The 23,105-nt window shown below is 45.2% G+C and overlaps 1 protein-coding gene across 1 annotated transcript in view; it reads left to right on the top strand.

Annotated features, from left to right (window-relative positions):
- Window positions 1-3,174: 3,174 nt before the first annotated feature.
- PDZD4 (PDZ domain containing 4) overlaps window positions 3,175-23,105 on the top strand; it is a 34,195-nt gene continuing 14,264 nt past the window's right edge. The window contains exons 1-2 of the mRNA XM_029614593.1: window positions 3,175-3,267; window positions 3,601-3,914. Of these exons, the coding sequence (XP_029470453.1) occupies window positions 3,175-3,267; window positions 3,601-3,914 (407 nt within the window). The remainder of the gene's footprint in view (window positions 3,268-3,600; window positions 3,915-23,105) is intronic.

The raw sequence follows: 23,105 nt of genomic DNA, 5'->3' as shown, positions 1-23,105 counted from the left end.
CTAAACATTTCTATCATAAAAAAAGGTTGTATAAGGTCGTTAATTACCAGAAACACCAATTCTTCCCTAGTGCACTCACCAAAAGGTTATAAAATGTGCTTAGCCTACCAGAAACAACAATTCAAGTTTCTTTTTCTATTTATTTATTTATTTATTTATTTATTTATTTATTTAAAAGTTGACATCTTTGGTTTGCAGGAAGGGAGGAAGGGGAAGCAAACAGCATCGGGGGAGGAAATGGAAGGTGGTTATTGTTCAGAAGGAGAGTCCCATTCCATAAGAACGTCTGGAATCTGGATCTCTGGTGTCCTTTCTTTCCATGGGGGAGTCTGTAGCTCACTAAGACCTGCTTCTGGCTCACTTGGTCTCAACCTTTTCTCAATTAAAAACTGGTCTAGGGTTGTCTGTTTCTGTCTTTTTTTTCAACACTGTCCTGTAGTATGACATGACATTATCATTAAGCAAGTGAATGCAATGATTGCCTTTTCCTCTGTCTGGGTGGGTCTTCTCTACAAATGTTTGTAGCTCTGCCCATACTAGCAATAGGCTTTCTACCTCATCTATCACTGTTGATCGTTGCTTGGTAATTTGAGTGACACCTCTAGCCACACTAACTTCCTTGTACAAATCTTTTCTTTGTAAGATTGTGGAAATGGTGGATTTTGACATGCTGTATATGAAAGTGAGATCGGGCACTCGAACGCCACTCTCAAATTTCTGCACAATTTCCTTCTTCTTTTCAATAGTTATTGATTTCTTTATCTTTGGGGCCATTTTAACACTTCTTTGGTGTTCTGCAGGGAGAAGAAATAAAAGAAAAAAGAAATCTAGAAAGGTGTACAGTATAACCAAAAACAACACCAACCCCACTCTTTCCCCCCTTCCTACCAATGTTTATAAGAACATCTATGGCCTCCAGAAACTGTTCTGTACCTTGCCAGATGAGTGCTGTCCCCGAAGCTGTTCACCGATGCTGTCCCCGATGCTGTTGTTTGCATTTCCGTGCCGGGTCTGCCCACGTGCAACACTAGCCATCCAATCTCTGTTTAAATCCCGCCTTCCAAGACCAAAAAAATGCAATAGGCAGCAACAACGGGCCAATTATAACCAATCCGGAAAAAAAACAAAACTGCACGCACGTGGCACACGGGTCGTAACCCGAAATCTGGTCGTAACTCGAAACCAAAAATTGTGTTCGTAACTCAAAATTTGTTCGCAACCCGAAACCTTGAATGTTGGTCGTAACCCGAGTTGATCGTAACCCGAGTCGTTCGTAACCCAAGGGCCCACTGTATATCACCTAGTCCTCTGTGTGTGGGTGATCTGTATATTTTAATAAAAGACAAAGATAAAAGGTCTGCTCCCTGGAACAGTGAACCCTCCTCCCCAGTACCTATTGATAGGGCAGCTATCCTTCTGTCACTCGGTGGAGCTTCTGGCTGACTTCCTATCGGCCGATACAGTATAGTGTGCTCCGGCAGAGCGCAGTTAGCCCGCGTTTGGACGCACGTTTTCGACGCGCTAGCTTTACCCTTTATACAGTAAGGGGTAATAGCGCGTCGAAAACGCGCGTCCAACCCCCCCCCCCCCCCCGAAACTAATAGCGCCCGCAACATGCAAAGGCATGTTGATGGGCCTATTAGACATTCCCGCGCGATCCAGAAAGCAAAATGTGCAGCCAAGCCACACATTTTACTTTAAAAAATTAACACCTGCCCAAAGGCTGGTATCTCCTCTCTCCTGGAGCCTTCCCTGTGAAGGGATAAGGCCCACTGGCACCACTTTGTGAAGAGATGACTCATGGTATAACGGAGACTCGTATTGGCCCTGGCAGCTGAAAAAGAGGAGAGACTGCGGGGTGGCTGGAGGAGCCCGACCCGCTGGGGGCCAAAAAAAAGGAAAAGCCATAGAACTGGCAGCAGCTATGCGACAGCCTGCCTGTGTGTATATGCATGAAAGAGGAAGCCTGCCTCTGTGTGTGTGTGTTTGTGTGAGAGAGGAAGGAAATCTGCCTCTGTGTGTGTGTGTGTGTATGTTTACAAGAGAGGAAGTCTGCCTGCCTCAGTGTGTGTTTGTTCGTGTGTGAGAAGAAGCCACTGTGTGTGTGTGTGTACGTGTGTATATGAAAGGAAGCCTGCTTGTATGTGTGTGTGTGAGAGGAAGCCTGCCTGCCTGTGTGTATGTATATGTGAGAAAGAAGAAGCCTGCTTGATTGTGTGTGTGAAAGAAAAATCCTGCCTGCAAGAGTGTGTGTGTGTGAATAGGAGCCTGCCTGGATTGTGTGTGTGAATGGGAGCCTACCTGGCATGTGTGTGAATGGGAACCTGCCTGGGGTGTGTGTATGTGGGTGTGAATAGGAGCTGCCTGGGATGTGTGTGTGTGAATGGAAGCCTGCTTTGGTTGTGTATGTGGGTGAGCCTTCCTCTACTCTCCCCCAATAATCCATGACAATCTCAGGACATATGGAAATAAAAAGTTCTCAGATATGGAGAGAGGGATTTGTTTTATCCTTATTTGCTTTACTTATTGCTTGGTGTTTGATGTGTCTGCTGTTTTGAAATATTTTATTGGTGTTTGGGAAATTTTGGATATTCTATTTAACTGGTTTGCAATATTTATTCTTTTTGTGAATATGGTTTTACTATTATGATTTTTTTAATTTGAACAGGACAGCAAAAAAGCTAGCACCAGCCCTGCTCCAGACTCTGGTTCTCAAAATTTCCCCAGGCATCACAAGCGTGCAGAGCTTTTATTTAGACTCCAAACCCCTTCTTTAACACACCTACCTACACTAACCTCACAACAAGGGCAGGGTCTGTTGAGATCACTGACTTAACTTACTGCTACGCGAGGCCTGTCCAGACCACTATGGTCATTAAAAGCTAAAGGAACAAAATCTGCCAGTAAGGGGCAGAATTGGGGTTCCCCTTTCACACAACTGAAGAACAGACCAAGAAGCTGCAGGTCTGACAGCGCAGCAAACCCCCGCACGTGCTCAGAAACATTACCAGAAAGCTCTGGAAGAATCCCCCATACCAACACCAGATGGACTTGTCGTACTGTTGTCATCACAGAGCACTTTCAAGCAAGCCAATGACCTTGCAGCAGTAAGAACTCTGGGATGGGAATGCTGTTTCTTCTTCTCCCCATGGCCAGGCCAAAACCACCTCGATTATGACGATGATCATTTCCTCAGATGCTGTGAACAATAACTTGCAGTTGATGTGTGCCTTTATTTGTTTGTACTTAGCCCACACCTCTTCAGTGGTAAGCTCGAGGCAGGGTACATTCAGGCGCTGTAGTACTGCCCACTCTTCGGCGGCCCTTCCAATCCAAGGGCCCCATTGCTAAGCTTTCTCCCCGCGGACACAGAATGGGGGAAAAGCCTTGGCGAATCAGGGTGAAATGGCGTGCCCAAGGTGGGCAAGGAAGAGCAGCAGGATTTGAACGTTGGCTTCCCTGGTTCTCAGCCTGCCGCTCTAACCACTAGGCGACTCCTCCTCTCTGTGTCTCAGGGAAGATTACCTTGCGTGCTTCGACGCAGAGAACCTCCGCACGGCTGGAGATCTGCGCATGGGACGGGATGTGGTTGTGTAAAAGAGGGCATTAGAAAGTGCCAGGTCTGAGCCCTCTCTCTCCCCTTCTGCCTTGTTTGTTCCCCCGCAGGTGAACGGGCGGGAGCTGCCGCAGGAACAGACACTGGAAACCCTGCGTGCCTCCAGGGACCCCTTGCTGATTCAGGTGCTGCGGCGCAGTCCCCGCGTCCGAGGTGGAGGCTCCTCCTCCCATGACCTGCAGCTGGTGGACAGTGGGACGCAGACAGACATCAGCTTCGAGCACATGATGGTCCTGGGCAAGGTCCAGCCCTCTTCCCCACCCAACCTTGCCCTGGAGCCCTATGTGCTCTCTGAACTGTGAGTATTTAAAAACTGTTGTTGGTTTGGTTTTTTTTTTTTACTGCTTTAAAAATGCTCCTCCTCTCTTTCTCTCTTTCTCTCTCTCTCAAGCCAGAGGAAGACAAGAACACTCATACAGTGAAAGTGCTCTTAGAATAATAAAAATCCCCTAAATGTTACTCATTGCAAATATTAAAATAACAACATTGCTGAAGTTAGGTAGGTTTTGCTGCTTTTCACCTTTCATGCTTGGGTTTGATTCCTGACGCCAAAATATGACAATGAAAAGGCACAAGATAGTAAAAGCTTTTGATTGGTGAATGCATTTATCGCCATACATAATAAGAAAAGTAGATAGCTGTAGATGCCTCTAAAGTAGAAGCAGGGAGAGATTAAGTTGCAAGCACCGAGAGTGCAGTGACTCAGGGGGAGGGTCACCACCTCACTCCAGGTCAGACAAACAGGCTGATCCACTTCTGGTTTTGCTCCCTGGCGGGCATAACTTTATAGTTTTCATTTTCCTAGGGAGAATGGACAAGAGAAATCAGAAGTACAAAGCTATGCATGACAAGGGGTGATACCAGGACTGAACCAGCCTGTTCAGTTAACTTGGGATGATGTGACAACCCGGGACACATTTACAGAAAAATCATAGAAACATGGCAGCAGAAAAAAGACCATATGGCTTATCTAGTCTGCCCATCCACACCAACGTTTTAGCTTCACAATCCCTACCACTCCCTCAGGGAGTTTAGATCTTTAAGTCTGTCCCCCGTATGCTTTAGAATGAAGACCACTGACCATTTTAGTAGCCACCCTCTGGACCGACTCCATCCTGTTTATATCCTTTTGAAGGTGCGGTCTCCAGAATTGTACACAGTATTCCAAGTGAGGTCTCACCAGGGACCTGTACAGGGGCAATATCACCTCCCTTTTTCTGCTGAACATTCCTCTCTCTATGCACCCAAGCATCTTTCTAGCTTTTGCTGTTGCCTTATCCACCTGTTTGGCCTCCTTAAGATCATCAGATACTATCACCTGCAGATCCTGCTGTTTTTTTCACGCTTAGAAAAATGTCACCTTTCCCTAGCTCTGTGGTTTTTTTAGCGCTATCTTCCAGACCCTAGACCATTTCTCAAGCTTCGCTAGATACCTTCTCGTATTTCCCATATCTTCCTGCCTGGCAACCCTGTTGCAGATTTTGGTATCATCGGCAAAAAGACAAACCACTCCCAACAATCCTTCCGCAATGCAACTAACAAAAATGATGAAAGGAACCGGGCCCAGGGCCTATCCCTGAGGCACACTGCTAGTAATTTCCCTCTCATCGGAATATCTCTACCTTTTGTCGCCTCCTAATCAAACGGTTTCTAGCCCAGTCACTTTAGGGCCCAGTTCAAGAGTACGCAATATATTTTTAAGTCGCGTAGGTGGAACTGTCCAAGTGCACTACATCTAACGTTCTCCTTGATCCAACTCTCTGGCCACCCAATCAGAGAAACTGATCACACTTATCTGACAAGCTCTACCTCTGATAAAGTCATGCTGCCTTGGATCTTCTGATCCATTGGATTCCAGAAACTTCATGATCCTCTGTTTTAGCAGCGATTCTATTAATTTTCTCACCACAGAGATCAGACTAATCACCTGTAGTTCCGAGCTTCTGCCTTACTTCCACTTTTGTGAATAGGAACCACATCCGCCTATCTCCAGTCACCTAGAACTACTCCCTACTCTAAAGAAGCTTTGAAAAAGTCAGCCAGAACTTCTCTAAGTTTTCTCAGATATATTCCAATTGGTCCCGTAGCTTTATCTATTTTAAGTTTCGTTAGCTCCTTACGAACACACTTTTCTGAAAATCATTTGAGATTTATTTCAGTTTCAGTCCTACTTGTGTGTTTGTTTTTTGTAGTTCTGCTCCTGGCCTTTTCAAGTGAACACCAAACAGAAATAAGCAATTTTGCTTTTTTCTCGTCAGCCTCTACATGTCACTCCCCTTCACCTCTGAGTTTCACGATGCCACTTTTGCACTTTCTCCTATTACTAACCTATCTAAAAAGAAATCTTATCCCCCTGTTTTAGTATATTAGCTATTTTTCCTTCCATCTCTACCTTCCTGACTGCTGACAGTACAGCCACTTCTAGACTACAAACAGATCCTGCTTTACAAACAGCCACTGATGGTATCGTCCCTATTACAGTAGAAACAGACTACTACAACTACTATTATTAATCATGTATACATTACCAGGCATATGCAGCGCTGTACAGAGACGCACACAAAATAGAGTCCCTGATCTATGGAGCTTATAATCTAGTCCATGCACATAACCAAGACAAATGAGAGAAACTTGGCTGACTGTAGAAAATGGTTAAAATCAAAAAGGCCAGATCAAGCAACGCCAGGATTTTAGTTTTAAAAGCAGCCTCAAAAATGTGGGGTTTTAGGAAGGATTTGAATATAGCCAGAATGGGGCATGTTGCTCCAGCTCAGGAAGGTGTAACTAATAGGAATGTGCATCGATAAAACTTTTCTTTTGTTTCATTTTTTTTCTTCCCCCTTTTTTTGTTTTAATTTCCTTAGGTTATTTTTTCCATCTTTTAAATTTTTCAGTTAGTGCGCACTATTTGAGTTACTGTGCACTATGTGACTTGTATTAGTGTAAACTAAACAAAAAATTTTAAAAACACGAAATTTCTTGGTTTCTATTCTTTTTTAATGATCTTTTATTGTATTTTGATTTTATCTTTAATGTATGTATTACTAACATAATTACCTTTGGATTTTATTTACTATTTGTCTTAATCAATGTATTTATATTTACTAATGTTTTTATTCATTTATACATTTCATGTTTTAATTGATATTATTTTAATTATGTGAACTATTGTGATGGCCCCCTGAACGACGGTATATAAAATCAATCAATCAATCAATCAATAAATTAAATAATTATTTATCATTTCAGTTTAGAAACAATATGAAACAAAATAGGCAATGTCATTGTCATAATGTATACCATTAAAAACAAAAGGACATCCCTAGTAACTAATAATTAGTCTTGTATGGTTTATCTAAATTTTAAATCAGATAAAATAAGATCCAAGTTCATGTAAAGAGAGCAAAATGTGTACACCTTTCTTGAAGTGGATAATAATAATGTTTATTGTAGCAGCATAAAATATACAATGATTTTATATACAGTAGATATTGCTTTAAGTTTGATTTAACAGAGCAAATCACTCTTGTTACAGTGTTTAGCCCAAGTTAACTTGTACCTCTCAAACACATTCAGGCTGATGCAATATTTGCGCGGGGAAAATGGGTGCTCATGAATGAGCGCCTGCTTTCCTAACGCACGCCAATCGGCCTCTCCGGGGTGCCTTATTTAATATTTAAATCGGCTGCCGCGGTAAAAAGGAGGCGCTAGGGGATATTGTATGTCCCTAGCGCCTTCTCGGTAGCGGGAGCCCAGGAGAGGTGGCAGTCAGTGGGTTAGGAAAACGGACGCTCAATGTTACGAACGTCCCTTTTCCTAACCTATGAACAGCCATTAATTGAGTGTCCCTTTTCCTAACCTGACTGCCGGCACACTTTTTTTTTAAAGGTTCCCATCCTTTTTGTTCCTCCGACTTAATATCGCCACGATATTAAGTCGGAGGAGGTACAGAAAAGCATGGGCATGCGTTAATTTCTGAGGGTAAAAATGTGCGCGTCGACCATATTTTTTTTTTCGCATCGGGGAGAATAGCTAATAGCCTCATCAACAAGCATTTTCCTAGCAAGTGGATAGATGAATTCAGGACCAGTGGGTTATGCACTTTTACCAGCAGATGGAGACGGAGAAAACTGATGTCACAATATATATACTCCTGCAGTGACATCAGCCTGACAGTATTCTCTGTCTCCAGCAGATGGTGGATGTGCATTTCCCTACTGGGGATTGCTTCAGATTTTAGAAGGAGAAATAAAAGGAAAATTGTTCACCCAGCTTTCCTGTGGTGATACCAAATGGTCCTTCCCCCAGTTGAGGTGATTTCTGTGGTCCCTCAGATGAGTGCCTTGGTCCGGTAGCTAGTTTTTTTAGCTGGCGTGGACTTAGCTGATTGTACAACTGAAAGACAGCAGGTGCAGGAAGCCGAGCGTGGTTATGATGGCAGATGCCCTCTCCCCCCGCAGCCAGAAACAGTCTCTGTATTCAGCCGGGAAGGGATGAGCTCCGGTAAGTCTAAAATAAATAAATAAATTACAGAGCAGTGAAGGAGCGTCGTTTAAAGGACTTCCCCTTCCCCGGTCTCCGTGCTTGGTGCGCTGTTCCAACATGTGTCCTGCCTCGAGGGGGGTTAGGGACGGGAGCAGCCTGCCAGGTTGAGCAGCCTCTTCTGGCTAGGCCCCGCTCAGAGGCTTGTTTGCTGTGGGCCGCTTAGTAGACCATGACCATATGCATTCGACTGCCCTCTACAGGACGTTAATTCAGCCAGGGCTTCTGGTTGTGCGTCCAGGTTTTGGATGCTTAGTTGGGCATCAGCTTAGGTGACCAGGTTACGCAACGTCCGGTTTAGACGCGCGCTTATCCCGAGCACACAAACTGGGCATACGTTTGTGTGCACTTAGGTTGAGACACCTAGCCTTGCAGCACCTAGTCTTGGGACGCCTAAACTTTGGAGGCCTAACCCTTGGATGCCTAAAATTTAAATGCACATAAAAAAAAATGACGCCTATAGCTAAGAAACCTAAGCACCTTGCCCTGTGCGCTGCCTGTCATGTTGGGCGTCTCAGCCTGGCCTGCCCTCCAAGTTGTACCAGCGCTGTTTAGAGGCTCAGGGAGAATTATCTACCTCTGATTTAAAGAACATAGGAACATAAGAAAATGCCATACTGGGTCAGACCAAGGGTCCATCAAGCCCAGCATCCTGTTTCCAACAGTGGCCAATCCAGGCCATAAGAACCTGGCAAGTGGCAAGTACCCAAAAACTAAGTCTATTCTATGTTACCATTGCTAATGGCAGTGGCTATTCTCTAAGTGAACTTAATAACAGGTAATGGACTTCTCCTCCAAGAACTTATCCAATCCTTTTTTAAACACAGCTATACTAACTGCACTAACCACATCCTCTGGCAACAAATTCCAGAGTCTAATTGTGCGTTGAGTGAAGAAGAACTTTCTCTGATTAGTTTTAAATGTGCCCCATGCTAACTTCATGGAGTGCCCCCTAGTCTTTCTACTATCCGAAAGTGCAAAAGTGCAAAAAGCGGAATATAAATCTAAATAAATACAAAATACAAATACTAAGCCTGGTTCTTTCCATCCTGATGAGGTTCTAGTTAAGGATGTGTCAGGAGGAACACCTGATACTGGAACTCCTTCGTCCAATTTCTCAGCAGGGGATGGCAGCTCAGTGGGTGCAGTCCTCCGCCCCATCTAATCCTGTCAGGTTGGATCCTCCGGCGGTGGCCTCTCCCTCTTCCGACATTACATTAAGCGCCAAAGTACACCTCAAGCTGCAGGTGTTCCTGATAGGAATCCGGAGGGCACTGTTGATGAGGCAGATCCTGACTCTAGAGAACGGTGTAATCCCTCCGGGACTGGAACCGTCCAGGACTATGTTGCGGTTCTTTCATAGAGATGAACTGCCGGCCCTTGTTTCCCAGACATTGAAGATGCTGGAAGTCCCTGGGACAGATTCCATGTCTGAGCCACATAAAAATTTTTCTTTGCGTAAAGCCTCTTGTTTTTTTCCTGGTTATGGAGGCCATTCAAGAATTGATTGATCTTGAGTGGAAAGCCCTGGAGGCAAAATTTAAAGTGGGTCAGACCCTGGAAGGCCTGTACCCCCTGGATCCAGTGGTGAGAGAGTGTCTGCGTTTCTTGAAAGTGGATGCACTTGTCTGTGCCGATTCCCTGTGGAGGGAAAAATTGCCTTGAAGGATGTGCATGATAGGAGGATTGAGGTCATCCTTAAGCAAGCATTTGAAGCAGTAGCAATGACATTGCAGATAGCTTCCTGTTATTCCCTGGTGGCTCGCTCTTGTTTGCTTCTCTCTCAGGAGGTTGATGATTCTGGAGTGAATTCTTTTTTTTTTATTTATGCAATTTTTACAATACTAGATAGCAATAGCTTATCTATGATGGGTCAAACTTATGGGTCTTTTACTTATGCCTACATTAGGCAATGTATCTTTTACTGGTTAACCCCATATATACCTATCCAAGTTATATCGACCTGTTCATTGTAAGACATTTACTTGTAAATGTGATTGTTCTGTTATAATGTAAACCGAGTTGATCAGTAATTCTGTTATTGGAAAGTCGGTATATAAAAATGCTAAATAAATAAATAAAGCAAATCAAAATTTATATTGTATATATCCTTACATTATTCAGGAAAATATCCACATCAGTATTCAATGCTATCACATTTTCAAGCAAAAGTTTCAATCAAAATATTAAGACCCGTTAAAGGAATTACAGGTGATCCAAGATTACAATTAGAGCAAATCTAAGAAAAAAATTTTTTTTTTCAGTTATGACAATGAGGGGCAGATTTTCAAAGGGGTACACGCGTAAGATACACGTGTACCCCCCAAAAACCTGCCCCAAGTTCTCCTTGCACGTGCCGAGCCTATGTTGAAGTCCCGGGGCTTTCCTGGGGGGGCTTGTTGGGGGCATGTCGTTGTGGCACATCATCCGGGGGCCTGGGCTGCGGGCATGGTTCCGGCCCGGGGGTGTTTCAGGGGCGTGGCCGAGGCCTCTGAAACTGCTCCCGGGCCGGGGAATCGCGCAGCCGGAGCGTGCGAGTTACACCAGCCTCGGGCAGGCATAACTCTTCAAACAAAGGTAGGGGGGTTTAGATAGGGCTAGGAGGGTGGGAGGGGAAGGGAAGGCAGGGGTAGGGGAAGGGAGGGGAAGGTGCGAGGGGTGGAAGGAACGGAGGCAGGCTGAGCGGCTCGGCGTGCACAGGCTGCCAATTTTGCACTAGGATATCGAATCATAATCATAGCACCAAGATTCCTCGCCTCTTGGCACATAGCTAGAAATGTTTTTCTACGCAATTGGGTGGTCTTAGTAATGTCTGGATAAATCCAGATTTTTTTGCGCAAAAAATAACATATCTCTGTTTCTAAGAAAAAGTCTCAACACAGTGTCTCTGTCAGAAGGAAAGACAAACGTTACCCACAGAGTTTCTCTGTAATCGACTTGCTCTTCTGTAAATTGCTCTATTAAATTTGTTAGATTAAGAGATTCAGTTTGCGGCATTACTGCTATTTCTTGTTGAACTTCCCCTTCTTTCTTTTTAACATTCAAAAAATATAATTTTGCTACAGGAGGAATAGATAATATTTCCATCATGTATTATTTTAATTGTTCATATGGCGATATTAATTTTATATGGGGGAAGTTTAGAACTCTCAAATTTTTATATTTCATCTGATTTTCAATATTTTCTAATTTTCTAAAAGTAATTTGTTCTCCTTGAAACAATTCAGATTGTGTTTTCTGTAGTTGAACTACTTGAGATTCTAAATTAGATATTTTTTCAGTATGAGATGATATTAAAGGTTCCATTTGTTTGATACTTTGTTGCGTTTCAGTCATTATACCCGCTAGAGTCACAATCGATGATTCTAAAGATGCTAATGCCTTCCAGACAGCCTCTAGAGTAATATTTTGTGGCTTGACCAGCTTCGAAGAAAATATGTGAATGCTTACCGCACATTCCTGATGGCATTCTTGTCCCGAATCCGGGGCCGCAGTTGGGTCTCCACTCCCTTCAGATGTTAAGGTAGTCGGGTAGGAATCAGTTTTTCTCTCTCAAACGTTCCCTGCCGAAACAATGGCGGTGTTTGAGGCATCATATCCTTTTCCCAGATTTCCTGAATGCTCACGGCCTTACTCTCAGGTTCCACCTCAGTGAGTGCAGAACCTCCCGGCGCCTTCCATTGCATGTTCTGCCCCGGTTCCTGGAGTAGCTCGTAGTGCGGAGGTGAAGGGGGTCATAGGCGCTCCAGGGCTCAGTGATATAATCAAGTCCAACGGCCCTGGAACCTGTTCCAAGCCAGAAGCCGAAGCAGACAGCTCGTCCGGAGTTTGTGTGCTGATAGGGGAGAAGAAGCCTTCGATTTTCGCCTGAGAATAGGTAATAATAGGAGTGGATGAGGTTTCCACTCTAATTTTCCCCTTTCTTTTTGTATGAGGCATTGTGCAGCAGGAAAAAATTCAGGCATGTGAAGAGCGACTTCCAACCCAACCTCACTTCAAGTGGTCATCTTGGATCTCTTTACTTCTGGAGTGAATTCTAGGGCACTTATAGAACCTGCCACTGCCTTTTTAGCAGATGCAGGCTGCGATTTGGTCCGCATCTCGGCCAGAGGATTGGCTTCGATAATAGACGTCAGTTATGGCTGAGAAATTGGTTGGCCAATATATCTAAAGTTGATCTTACAAAATTGTCCTTTAAAGGCTCACTCTTATTTGGGAGCGAGTTGGAGAAGTCTGCCAGTAAGTGGGGCATATCCCCAGTTCCTCGGTTGCCAGAGGATAAGAAGCAGTTGCTGCGCCCCTTTGGTATGAGGGTCGTCTCGGGATTCCAAGTGGTTTCATTCCTACAGAGAGACGACCTTTCAAGGACACGGCCTTTCGGCAGATCTCAGTCCTTTCATCCCAGACAGCCCAACTGAGGCACAGGCTTGGGTAGTGGAACCTCCCGAGCCTCCCAATGAAGGTTTGCTGACCCACCCTCTGGAACAGGAGATAGGGGGCGCCTCTTTCTCTTTTATCAGAGGTGGGTCGAGATCACATCAGATCAGTGGGTCCTGGAAGTGATACATGCTGGAATTTCGCAGTGTTCCTTAGGATGTGTTCATGGGGTCTCCCTGCCACTCTCCGCAGAAGAAGCAAGCAGTGGAGTGTACGCTGTCATTGCGCTCAGTGATAATGGCTGTGCAGTCGGTGGAATTTCTGACTTCCCTGAATCTGTCTGAGACGTACCTTCATATTCCTATCCGATTGGAGCACCAAATCTTTCTGCTCTTACATTGCCATTATCAGTTTCAGGTGCTGCCTTTTGGTCTGGCCACCACTCCCAGAACTTATTCCAAGGATATGGTGGTGTTGGCAACAGAACTGAGAGAAGATGGGATCCTAGTACCACCTGTATTTAGACAATTGGATGATTCAGGTCAAGTCTCTGGAAGAGAGCCGTTTGGTGACCTGAAAGGTGATCTCCCTGTTACAGGAGCTTGGTTGGATGGTGAACCTAGCCAAGAGCAGTCTTCAGCCATCTCAGTCATTGGAGTATCTGGGAGGGCAGTTCGACATGAAGCAGAGCAAGGTTTTTCTCCCAGAAGCTCGTATTCAGAAGTTGATGTCACAGGTGCATCTCTTGGTGAACACTACATGCCCGACGGTGTGGTCCTATCTATAGATACTCGGTTTGATGGTGGCGACCCTGGAAGTAGTGATTGGGCGAGGGCGCTGTCTCATGGGAATCCACAGTCTCAGGACTATTCAGTTCAGCTCCAGCTGTTGATGAAAGTCTGTTCTCACCTCCAGTGTTGGTATAAGCGGAGCATTTGAGAAAGGGAATTTCCCTGACATCGCTGGACTGGTTAGTCCTCATGACAGATGCGAGCCTCCAGGGCTGGGGAGCTCACTGTCAGGAACTATCAGCGCAAGGGCACTGGAATTACAGAGGAATCTCTCTGGAACATCAAAAGATTGTAAGCCCATGCGGTCCGGTTGGCATATTTGCAGTTCAGCAACAGGCTGCAAGGCGAAGCAGTCCGAGTAATGTCGGACAACGCAACAATGGTGGCTTACATCAATCAGCAGGGAGGAACCAAGAACCAGCAAGTGTCGCAGGAGATAGACCAACTTATGGAATGGGAAAAAATGTATCTTCAGGAGATTTTAGCTTCGCACATTTCAGGAAAAGACAATGTAAGAGCAGACTTTCTGAGCAGAAAGAGTCTGGTCCCAGGAGAATGGGTATTGTCGGACGAGGCATTTCAGCTGATAGTGGATTGCTGGGGGCTTCTGTTTCTAGATCTGATGGCGTCTTCTTGCAATGCAAAAGTTCCTCGATTCTTCAGGTGCAGGAGAGAGATCTGAAGTCTTTGGGTATCGATGCTCTTGTGCATTTCTGGCTAGAGGACAAGCTGCCTTATGCCTTTCCCCTGTGGCCCATGTTGGGCTGAAAGGTTCGGAGAGTCGAAGGCCACAGGGGGATGGTGCTCTTGATGGCACCGGATTGGCTCAGGAGATCATGGTATGCAGACCTGTGAAGACTCCTGGGAGACTCCCCCTCCATCTTCTGACCCACAGGAATCTATTGCAGCAGGGCTCTGTCCTTCACGAAGATCCAACTTGATTTTGTCTTATAGTATGGTCCTTGATAGGGCACACCTGTTGAAAGTGTGGATGTTCTACTGTGGTGATTGCCACCCTGTTATGAGCACAATAGTTTTCCACTTCCTTAGCCTATGTGCGGATTTGGCGAGTGTTTGAGGCTTGGTGTGAAGATCGAGGAGTGCTTCCTCGTTCAGTTAAAATCCCGCTTATTTTGGAGTTTTTGCAGGATGGGTTGAATAAAGGGTTGGCCCTTAATTCCTTGCAGGTACAGGTAGTGGCTCTTGCCTGTTTCAGGGGCTAGGTGAATGGTGAATCCTTATCATCTCATCCTGTTGTGACCCATTTTGTGGGGGGAGGGAAACATCTTCGTCCTCCCTTGCAGTTACCAGTTCCCCGTGGACTCTTAATCTGGTGTTGGATTTCTTGGCAGGCCCTATGTTTTGACCACTGCATAGCCTTTCTTTGCAGTTACTGACCTTGAAAGCTGTGATTCTGGTGGCAATAAATTCTGCACGTCGAATTTCGAAGCTGCAGGTCATGTCTTGCCGGGAGCTGTTCCTTCGGGTGACTACAGGAGCGATATAACTGCATGCTGTTCCTTCTTTCTTGCCTAAAATGGTCTCGGATTTTCACTTGATTCAGTCCATTTCCTTGTCATCCTTGGATAAGGAAAGAGATACGGAGGAATATCGCCTGTTGCGTCCCTTGGATGTCAAGAGACATGTCATGAGGTATCTGGAGATTTCTAAACTTTTCCGAAAGACAAATCGCCTGTTTGTCCTTCAAGGTGGAGGTAAACAGGGTGAGCCAGCTTCGTGGGCTACAATAGCTCGCTGAATTAAGGAGATAGTCACGGCTGTGTATGTGGCTGCGGAAAAGCCGTTGCCTTTTCAGTTTAGGGCTCATTCCACTAGGGCTCAGGCAGTGTCATGGGCAGAAGTTAGGTTGTTGTTTCCCATCAACATTTGCTGAGCTGTGATGTGGTCTTCCTTACACACCTTTTCCAGGTAATATCATCTGGATGTGCGGGCCTGGGAGGACGCAGCCTTTGCACGTGCGGTTTTGACTGGTCCGCGAGCAGCCTCCCGCCCTATTCGGAAGTAGCTTGGGTACATCCCAGTGGTCCTGAATCCATTTATCCACGTGCTAGGAAATAAGAAATTAATACTTATCTGATAATTTTCTTTTCCTTAAGTTGGCTAGATGGATTCAGTTTCCCGCCCTTGGCTGCCGAATGATTGTGCTATGGTGCTCCTGTATGGCTACGAATCCCAGGGGATTACTGGCAAGTGTGCATCCAGTCTCTAGATTAGTATTCATACATTCTTGCCCGAGTTCAGTGTTTCTTGTTAGTTGAATGCAGAAATGGTTGTCTGTTTTTAACAATTTTTTTGCTAGTCTGTCCTCTGTTGCTTTTGAAGAGAATACTGGCAGGCTGATGTTACTGTGTGAGTATATTTATTTATCGAGTTTTATATACCGTCATTCGGTTTCGCCATCACAACGGTTTACAAAGGATTGATTTCTGCAGTCATACATTTCTACATTACAACAGTCGTACATTTGTTAACATGGCTTTTTAAACATTCGAGTATATATTCTTTCAACGAGTCATATACCGTGAAGTCAATTTGCTTCGTCTCCATCTGCTGGTAGAAGTGCATAACCCATTGGCCCTGAGTCCATATGTCCATTTTAAGGAAAAGGAAATTATTAGGTAAGTAGTCATTTTTCACTGCATGTGATGAACGCTATTAGCTTCACAGGGGGGGGGGGGGGTTTGGATGCACATTTTGGACACACTAATCCTCTTATAGCATAAAGGGTTGTGGATGTGCATCCAACCACAGGTTAACCAGTGCGCTCAGCTGAGCGCACTGTATTGCATCATCCTGAAAGCCAATTAACTACCCAGTTTATAGTAGTAATTTTGCCAATTAATCTTATGCTGATCAGGAATGCATGAAGACGTCTCAGTGACAATTTCAGGCTTTCTCACTCTCCACTACAATTGGGTCATGCTTTTGGAGAACCAGTTAAGGGCCTTGTCTCTGGCATGAAGTACAATTAGTTGGACATCTGGCAGACCAATGTCAGATTAACACCACTGTCTCAGGGCAACAGACCCAGAGATTACTGAAGCCTCTGTAAATTGTTCAGGCAGGGGACAGAAGCAAAGATTGGTTTAGCCTGCAAAAGCTTGTGCAATGATGAGATTAGCAAGTACTCCCAAAGTTAATGGAGCAGGGCTTCGCTGAGCTGGAGCCCAGTCTCAAAGCCTGGTGTGAGGCTTTGTTAAAAGTCTTGTATGCTTTGTGAATGAAGTTTGCGTGCTGAAGTGTGAAGTTAGCACACGTGTGTGTGTGTGTGTGTGTGTGTGTGTGAAGTCCAAAGTCTTTTTCTTCATCAGAACTTCAGGCATAAACATGTGTTCCAAAATTCAATGTTGACTGGAGAGTACCATAATCTACAGCTTCTTCTTAGCTGGTGTGTATATGCAGGTTCTCACATGGAAGATAACATGGGTTGGAAGACATCTGGAGAACAGAATTGTGCCTCATGACTGGATGCAAAGTTGTCAAGGTCCAAGCTCAGCAAGTTTGTGTGCGGTAGTATCAGCTAAATTCTAAGGTGAAGACAGATTGCTTGATATGGAGAACAAGAGCAGCCTCTTCTCCTTAGTGCAGTTCTCACTGGCATTCACATTAAAACCGCAGGGGCCATCATGTGGCTTGACTTCCATGCTGTGTTTGTCCAGGCCCGCAAACAGTTTGGTTCAGCAGGCATAGTCCTTTGTAGGGTGAGTGGATTATCCCTACAAAAGGTGATTCCAGGCATATAGTGCAGCCAAGCAGAAAGCGCGGAGCCAAGAACTGGCATTGAAGGGGAAGGGCACAGAAAAGAGTGAACGGAGTTTGTGAGAAGGGGTGCAGGAGGAGAGAAGAGGGGATGAGGAGCTGCAAAATGAATGCACTTGTAGATGAGTACAAGAAGCTTGAACTTTGTGCGGAAGCAGATGGGGAGCCAATGTGGTGGCTCGGGAAGAGGGCGTACATGGTCATAACATCGGAGGAAGGTAAGTCGTGCAGTTGAATTCTGAATAGATTGCGACATTCGGTGGTTTACCTGTGAAGAGTAGGTTGTAATAGTTTAACATGAGGTGAGGAGAGAGCAGATAAGAGTTTTGGAAGTATGTTCACAAAGGAAGGGACAGATTGTGGTCATTTTATAGAGGAAGGCGTTATGTGTGCAGCAGGGAGTGCTCTAGTTGTGTGACATGCTCGAGATTTGTGCTAAACACTCTCTTGGTTCTTGTTCCGGTCTTATCTTTTCTGGCTGTGCATCTCCTACCTAGGAAGGTGCTGGTGTGCATAACAGGTTAATATCTGCTGGCTCCCTCTTATATTCTACAGAAGGAACAATACATTTTAGCAGTGTTTCAGAGGGTGACAGGAGAGGGAGGAGTCTGTGCCAGGGTGGGGAGGGGGAGGTCGCAGGAGAAGGAGAAGTCAGTACCACAATACAACACTTTTAGTTTGTTTGTTTTTTTAATCGTGCAGAGTCTGGTTGTTTGTATCTGCTTTCGGTTAAATCTTTTGTTTTAGTTGTTTCTGTCAATCAGTGTGGCCTCCTACTGCAGGGGATGTGCACGGGCAGAAGGGGAGTGCAGATCTTGATCGGTGAATCCGGCACAATCAGCCAGCGCTCGGAGGACAGGCTGTGCCTAGAAATCAAAGCAAAACATGCACCTGCAGCTATGACCATTGTGTTGGACACATTCGGGAATTTGATGTGGGACAGCCCAGTGCCTGGGACTCAGAGTGACTATTATTCTGTTTGGAAGCAAATAAGATTGAGATCCTTGAAAAGCACAGGCTATTCTCATGACTGTGTTTGAGGAAAAAAACATGCCACGATATGTTTGGTGGTCTTGCCAGCCTTGCCAAACACTAAGATGTACAAGGAGGTCATAGCATTGCTAAAGCTCCACTTCTCTCCTATGCCATCCATCATGAGGCAAAGGCTTCAATTCCATAAACAGAATCAGGGTTGTAATGAGGATATTACAAGCTCTATGGCGTTGAGAATTTGGCAAATCTCTAAACGACATGTTTCTTGACTATCTAGTCTGCGGGATCTAGAATAAAGCACGTTAGCATTGTCCCCTGGCTGAGCCAAATCTGACCTTTGCAACAGCACAGGAAAAGGCTTTGGCAACTGACATGGTGCTGCTGCTGCACAGGAAAGAAATCCAGTCATAATGATGGATGTGGATATTATCAGCCACAATAAAAAAAGTCATTTAGCAGCCAACCCAAAGGGCTGTGCTTCCAAACTCGTGTTTTAGCTGTGGAGGACAGCATCAGTGCTCTGTATGCAGATTTAAAGGGGCAGAGTGTCATTTTTGCAAAAAAGAAAGGCCACACTGAATGAGTTTGCAGATCAAAACTCAGTGGTGAGAGTCGTAAGGGGAACCCTAATTCACAAACAAATATGCTCAGCACAGCAATGAGTGATGGAATTAAGAAAGGATATCGCATCCAGGCTGAGGGGATCATGGAGTTACATGATTTGGAAATGTTAACAGTCCATATTAGTGGTTGTGAATGCAAAATGGAAACTGACTTTAGGTCTGGGATGTCAGTTACCAGTGAAGAGACTCTCAAGGGGTTGTTTCCTACTCATAATCCCCCCAAGTTGTCTACCCAATAGAGCAGTCTCTGCAATTACAATAGACAGAAGTTTGAGCTCACAGGAAGCTGAGTTATAAGTGCTTGCTATGGCCCTTTTACAGGAGACTATCAGCTGTCACTGAAAACCATGTGGGCCAAACACAAAAGCCTCTTAGAGAGGAACTGGTTCAGACCTCTAGGAATCAGTATGCAAGTAGTCTATGTCATCAATGATGGGCATATCAAGGTTGTCATGGATGAATTCCCTCAAGTGTTCTCTAAGATGCTGAGAGACCTGTAGTGTCATTCCAGCTGGACTCAACCATTGTACCCAGTCACTTTGAGGACCAGGAATGTGCCTTTTGCACTACATCCTAAGACTGAGGCAGCGCTCAAGTATCCCAGAACCAATTACACACACAAAATGGGCCACACTTATTGTACCAGTGCTAAAGCAAAATGGAGATGTGCAGATCGCTGAAGATTATAAGTGCATTGTTAGCAGGGCACTTAAAAATCACCTGGATGTCGTGCCAACTGCTTGTTCCACTTACTCGAAGGGTAAGATCTTTGTAAATCTTTTTTTTTTAATTAGTAATTTTTATTGCCGCTAATTAGTAATTTTTTTGCCGTTAATTAGTAATTTTTATTGCGAAGATCTTTGTAGATCTTGACCTTGAACAAGTCCACCAGCAATCGATTATGGATGAAGAAGCTGCAGATGCCCTGATAATAGGGGCGGATTGGCCTAACGGGGGATCGGACATCCCCCGGTGGGCCGGTTGTGCTAGCCACGTGGTCTGTCGAGCGCGGCCGTGACAGAACCGTGCTCGGCAGACCACGTGGTTTCTCCTGGGCGGCGAATCCCCGGGCCAGTCTTCATTGGGAATCCGCTGCTGCCAGATAATCATTATTTAGTGAGGAGCTTTCCGAGTTGAACATCTCCAATTCAGAATCTTTTTCCCAGCAGGCATCTTTCAATGCTTCATAGAAAAATTGTTGGCTGGAATTCCAGGTGTTGCATCTTATTTTGATGATGTCATGGGAGCATCAGATGCTGAATTAATTCTTTGGGCAACTTGGGGAAATCCTACACCAATTTGAACAGTTGGGTATTTGAGTGAAGAAAGACAATGTAAAATTGGGACTATTAATGTCACATTTTATGACTATCACATTGATGCTTCAGAACTCCCTCCAATGGAAGAAACAAATAAAGGCAATCCATGATGCCCGTGGACTTAATTCTATAGATGTACTGAGTTCTTTTTTGGGCATGCTCAATTATTATCATATGTTTCTTCCATAAAAAGCAGCACTCGCTAAACCACTACATAGACTTCTCTATACAAAAGGACCATAGAACTGGACCCAATGACATGAGGATGCTTCTTGGAACTTTACAAAACTCATGACGTTAGACTCGTTGCCTATTCACTATAATGAATACTGGTCCGCAATGCCTCATGATATGATGCTGAGGCTGTGCTGAGCCGTGCTTTGCCAGATAAGCATGGAGGTACCAATTGTCAAGATTATGTGTTTGTTTCTATTCTCAGCCCTTAATGTCATCTGAACAGAATAATGCTCAGATTGATAGAGAGGTGCTCGCTTTCTTTGGGTTTAAATGTTCTACAACTACATGTATGGCCCAGTTTTTCGAATCCATGCTCAACACAAGCCTCTATTTGGCATTTTCTCCAAAGACCAGCTTGCAACATAGATGTAGCATTGTAGTATTATACTGAGTGCCTGTTATTATACATTGGTATACAAGCCTGGTAAAGCAATTGCCCATGCTGATGCCTTGTACTGCCTGCTAATATATACCAGTGTTGCGTCCGTCGGTCCTAGACAGCTTCGCCCCATTTGCCTCACCTTATTCACGGCTCCTCCCGCTTACCTGGGAAAGATGGCTACCGGCGCGTCTACAAGCCGACCTCTCTGGCATCCCCAGAACGGCTATGGTGCAGCCTCCCGCCATTGCTCCTCCCAGGTACCTACCAGGGTGCGCGCACGCGCAACCCACGTCTTTGTACCACCCTTGGTGCGAACCTCAAGGGCGTTCCCTCATGCTGACATCACGCCATTTGGGTATATTACCTTCACTAATTTGCTAGCTCGTTGAGTTAGCAAGGACTCAAATCCTTTCCTATCTACGCTACTCTGCCGCTTCCGTGCTGCCACAGGAATCTCTCTCTCTGCTCTTCGGGGTAATCGCTAACCTGGGTACCCGCTCCTCAGGGGCCCTCTGCTTTATTTCAGGTGTCTTACAGGGAACAGGTACTTGCTCCTCAAGGGCCTGCTCTCCCTGCCTCGGTGCCTGTACCTTCTACAACATACCTGGTGGAATCGCATATCAACAGCCAACACCTAGTGAGTACTCTAACTGTCTTCTCATCCACAGTATCTCCTCGCTGGGAGACCTGCTGCGGAACCTCCTGACGTCATCAAGGAGAGAAGGACTCCCTCTGCCGAGGTCCCTGAGACTGCAACTACAGACTGCCTCACTACTGCCACCTCTGGTGGATATCATCAAGCTGTCTAATAAAGAACTTTGTGTCTTTGTGTAGTAAGAGTCTAGCCCAGTACTGTGGCTCCTCACAGGGCTCCTCCCCATGGGCGGGGTCACCTCCACAGCACCCAAGGATCCACCAAAACACACATAACCATAACAACCAGACTTTGTTATTCCACCTTTAGCCAAACTTTTGATGTTAGAAACTTTTCCTGATGCTCCTCTTCAAGCTGACTAACTGTACTGGCTTGTGTCCTGAACTGAGTGTGAAGAAGATAGTCCAAGTGGTAAACTGCCTGAGGAGTTCAGACCATTTTCAAGCAGGCAGAATGAACTATGAGCCCATAAGGGATAGCTCTTTTGGGGAAACTGTATTGTTATTGTAAGGAAAGGTCATCAGTTAATTCTAGCCATGATACATGCTGCATATCCTGGAGTTGTGCATGTGAAGACGCTGGCCAGGAACTATGTCTAGACCCAGATTTAGGAAGGGGCAACCTAGGCAACTGCCTCTGGTGGCAAATTTTCATAGGCAGCAAAGTGCCTTGCTGCCGATCTAAGCCTGCATCTCTATCTTCTATACAGGTGTCGGCCTTGGAGCAACTTCAAGAAGGGACTTCAGTGCATGGTGTGCGAGCTCTCACACAATCAGGGGCTCCTTGTATGGTTTAATGGTAAGGGAAAGCTGCTGCAGGAGGAGGGGTGGGGCTCTGCTGGGCCTCTGAGCTTGTGAATTTCCCTTCTTGAAGTTGTTGCCTATATGGAGGACAATAGGGGCTGCGACGATGACTGTAAAGTTGGGGGGTAGAGGATTTGGTCAAGAGCAATGGGGGGGACCAACTTCTTTCCCCACCCTCTTGCCTATGGTACTGACATAGTAAAAGCCAGCCCTGGATAAAATACTGACATGGAAAGTATTGTCAGGGAGTGTGATGTCTAGACACAACCCACCAAACCCCCTCCCCACTTTTCCTAGGGCAATGACAAAGAAGCCATGGTCAAGGATTCATATTGACTATGCAAGTTCCTTTCAGGGGAAGAACTTTCTTGTTGTTGTGGATTTTTTTTTTTTTGAGGTGGATCTAGATATTTCAGTATCCTGACGCACATCTGCTGCAATAATTACAGTGCCTTGTCAGCTGCTTGCAACGCATGGTCTGCCAGACATGATCATATCTGAAAAGGGGCCTACTTTTACACCTCATGACTTCAAGGACTTTCTGCAAAGAAACCTCATTAGGGCCTGTGACAGCCGAGACTAGGAAAATGGCTTGTCAAAGCAGATGTCGCAAGTCAAAAAAAAACAACCAAGATGCATTAAAGGGAATCATTGAGGGAGGTTTGCCCGTATTTTTTTTTTTACTTTTTGCAACATCATACCTTGTCCAACTACAGGGTCAGTCCGACAGAACTGCTTATGGAACATTGTCTGGCGTCATGCTTAGATTTTCTCAGTCTTGACCTCATTTGTGGAATTACAAAAGCAAGAACAGGAGCTGGACTCCTCCTGGGGCTCATCCGCTGTGTGCTCATATACACTACAAGCTCCTGTGCTTGTTAGAGGTTCTGGAACAAAGTGAGCCTCTGCTTCCATCACGGAGATCACTGAACCTCTGTCATATGCGGTCCACACCACTAATGGACAGATCTGGCGTCACCACAATTG

This window comes from Rhinatrema bivittatum, chromosome 1, assembly GCF_901001135.1.
Source record: "Rhinatrema bivittatum chromosome 1, aRhiBiv1.1, whole genome shotgun sequence".
In the NCBI taxonomy this organism is placed as follows: domain Eukaryota; kingdom Metazoa; phylum Chordata; class Amphibia; order Gymnophiona; family Rhinatrematidae; genus Rhinatrema; species Rhinatrema bivittatum.
This window is presented reverse-complemented; position numbering and strand designations above follow the sequence as displayed.